The following is a 2,623-nucleotide window of genomic DNA, read 5'->3' as shown; positions in this document are numbered from 1 at the left end:
TAAAGCTTGCAGGANAATACTACTATTCCTACAATCTTACTTTCAAATGACCAAAGGCTACGTCATGTTACACACCCAAAATAGTGAATGTGAGATAAAAATAGATTGTATAGCTTAATGCAGCTTTATTAGCGTAATTCATAGTCTATCGGATCTGCATGATAAATATTCATAATACTGCATGTGTAATAAATTTACAGTAAATAAATAAATAAATTAATTAATTGATGTCGGCCCATTAAGTTAAACGTTTAATGAACGAATGACTCCGTTGCTACTGTAACAGTACAATAGACACTACAGTACGTGCAGTACAGTATTGTACTGTACTGTACTCACTGTCCTGCCCACTGTCCAGTGTCCAATGTCCATGTCCATTGTTCACCTAATGTCCCACTGTCCATGGTTCCGAAGAGCTTTTTTCCGAGCCTGCTACCACTTTCTATGAGTACACCCATACACCGGTAGACACTGTAGGGTACCATATCAGCTGAATCGACCGTTTAATATACTGATATGTACCCTCACGCTAATATAAGGTACGCCAAGGCGAAAAGCGCTCATAACGACAGTGACGCCCTTTGGGTACACTTGAAAAAGATCAAACACTCGATTGCCAACTTTGCTAGACGACGAGCTTCTATAGTCGAGTAGATTGATTCAGGTCTAACCTAAAATGGCTTACCAACATCAAGGACAACAAGCAAGAAAACCCATTGACCGAAATTTCTTATGGCAAATATTTCAAAAGTAAGTGCGACGTATTAGAAGAAATGGATAGCCGTGGATGATGATTTACTGTACTGTACTGTTCTTGTGACTCTACAGTATAACGGTGTCATTTCTTGCTGGACAAACAGCAAATACAGTATGGATTTAGCAAACAGCGATGATAGTCAAAGAGAGTTGATGATTACATCACTTGTACTTACTATTTTCAATTCAACTTATATAGGGTTGATAAAGATCGAAGCAATGCTATCACCGCTGATGAATTACAACAAGCTCTTTCCAACGGTAAAAATGCCCGAACCATGCACTATTCATCAATTAATAATAATTATGAATCATACATGGACATGCGAATGGACGCTTTTAGGCTTCATTTCCTTTCATTGTACACTGGATGACTAGTTTATTCATAATATTTTAATAGTCTGTATGGATGGATACACTTCTCCATTTTTCTTATTTATTCTTTCGGTTTTATTGTAGGCTCATGGACACCTTTTAATCCGGAGACTGTTCGTTTAATGATTGGTAAGCTTCATCGCTTAATTTGCTGTTGGTCATAATCCGCACAATAAAGCATACTGTAGCATTATGTAGCCTACCATTGAGTCGTTACAAAGGAAATGGCGTTATCTTTCGCTCAGAAAGCTTATCATTCTTTTCTTTCCCTCCTATTTATGCTCAATATTACAGGGATGTTTGATCGTAATTATTCTGGTACAATTAGTTTCGAAGAATTCGGTTCATTGTGGCAGTATGTCAACGATTGGCAAGAAACATTCCGTAGTTATGATCGTGATGGCTCCGGAGCTATCGATAAAAATGAATTGAAAGCTGGTAAGAAATGATTATACAGTACGATGCCAACCTTTATACGTTGTAAATACCAATTCAAAAATGTATTGTCTGCCTCTGTTCTACATAGATCACAAATTATATCTTGCACCTTACAAAATTGAAAACAATTGCAGTATTGGATAATTGTAGTCACTATATCCACTACATAAGTTATTATACATATCATTATCTGATAATATAATAACATACATTTCTTGATCAAAATCAATGTACAAATCAGTGTTGTAGTTATTATATACCAATCGTTTGAGAAGCGTAAAATAGATCTGCCAATTGTTTTACTATAATTTATTGAAGATTAACGGTATTTTCAACTTTTATGACTTTTTCAACTATGTCTGTGCCCATTCGAACAGCTTTGACGAGTTTCGGTAAGTTTTCACGCATACTTCCGATTTATGATTAAATTTTTCTGAGATGTAATTACATCTGCATACGTGCGGTATTTCTTTGTTAAATCATCACATAGCTTAGTAGCTTATATTCTGTAATATGGATATTTGTTTTAATGTGCCAATTAGGTTATCGCCTTTCCGATCCATTCTATAATATTTTAATTAAAAAGTTTGATCGCTCAGGCCATGGTCAAATTAGATTTGACGATTTTATTCAATGTTGTGTCGTTATTCAGGTAAATATTGTATTGAAAGTGATTATACTCGTATATTGTAAAAACAACCGTACCATTCATTCATTCATGAAATAGACTTCAGGCATTCTTTACTGTATATCAAATAATCTTCTACTCTGTTGTTAGTCAATAGTTGCTTATATGTTGAAATCTAAGATGCTTGATAATCTTATGTTGATAAAAATTTTGATCAATTGTGCCAGTAAATAAGAATAGTTCTGATTATTTTCATTTATACCTTAAATGAGGCAGCCTTCGCTGTCACTCAAGCTACATATTTTCGTTTATTTCTATTCCTAGACTTTAACTGCAGCTTTCCGAAATCAGGATACTGATCAAGATGGTTGGATTACAATGACCTACGAACAATTTTTAACATTAGTTTTTAGTCTAAGAGCCTAA

General features: G+C 34.6%; 1 protein-coding gene across 1 annotated transcript; it reads left to right on the top strand.

Annotated features, from left to right (window-relative positions):
• Positions 1 to 676: 676 nt before the first annotated feature.
• TRIADDRAFT_30001 (uncharacterized protein) lies at positions 677 to 2,623 on the top strand (the record flags this gene model as incomplete). Its single annotated transcript, XM_002115926.1, has 7 exons — positions 677 to 750; positions 956 to 1,017; positions 1,216 to 1,260; positions 1,426 to 1,569; positions 1,947 to 1,961; positions 2,112 to 2,221; positions 2,522 to 2,623. The coding sequence occupies 7 exons, from the start codon at positions 677 to 679 to the stop codon at positions 2,621 to 2,623; spliced, it is 552 nt and encodes a 183-aa protein (XP_002115962.1).

The sequence above is a fragment of the Trichoplax adhaerens genome, genomic scaffold, assembly GCF_000150275.1.
Source record: "Trichoplax adhaerens TRIADscaffold_12 genomic scaffold, whole genome shotgun sequence".
Classification (NCBI taxonomy): Eukaryota; Metazoa; Placozoa; class Uniplacotomia; order Trichoplacea; family Trichoplacidae; genus Trichoplax; species Trichoplax adhaerens.
This window is presented reverse-complemented; position numbering and strand designations above follow the sequence as displayed.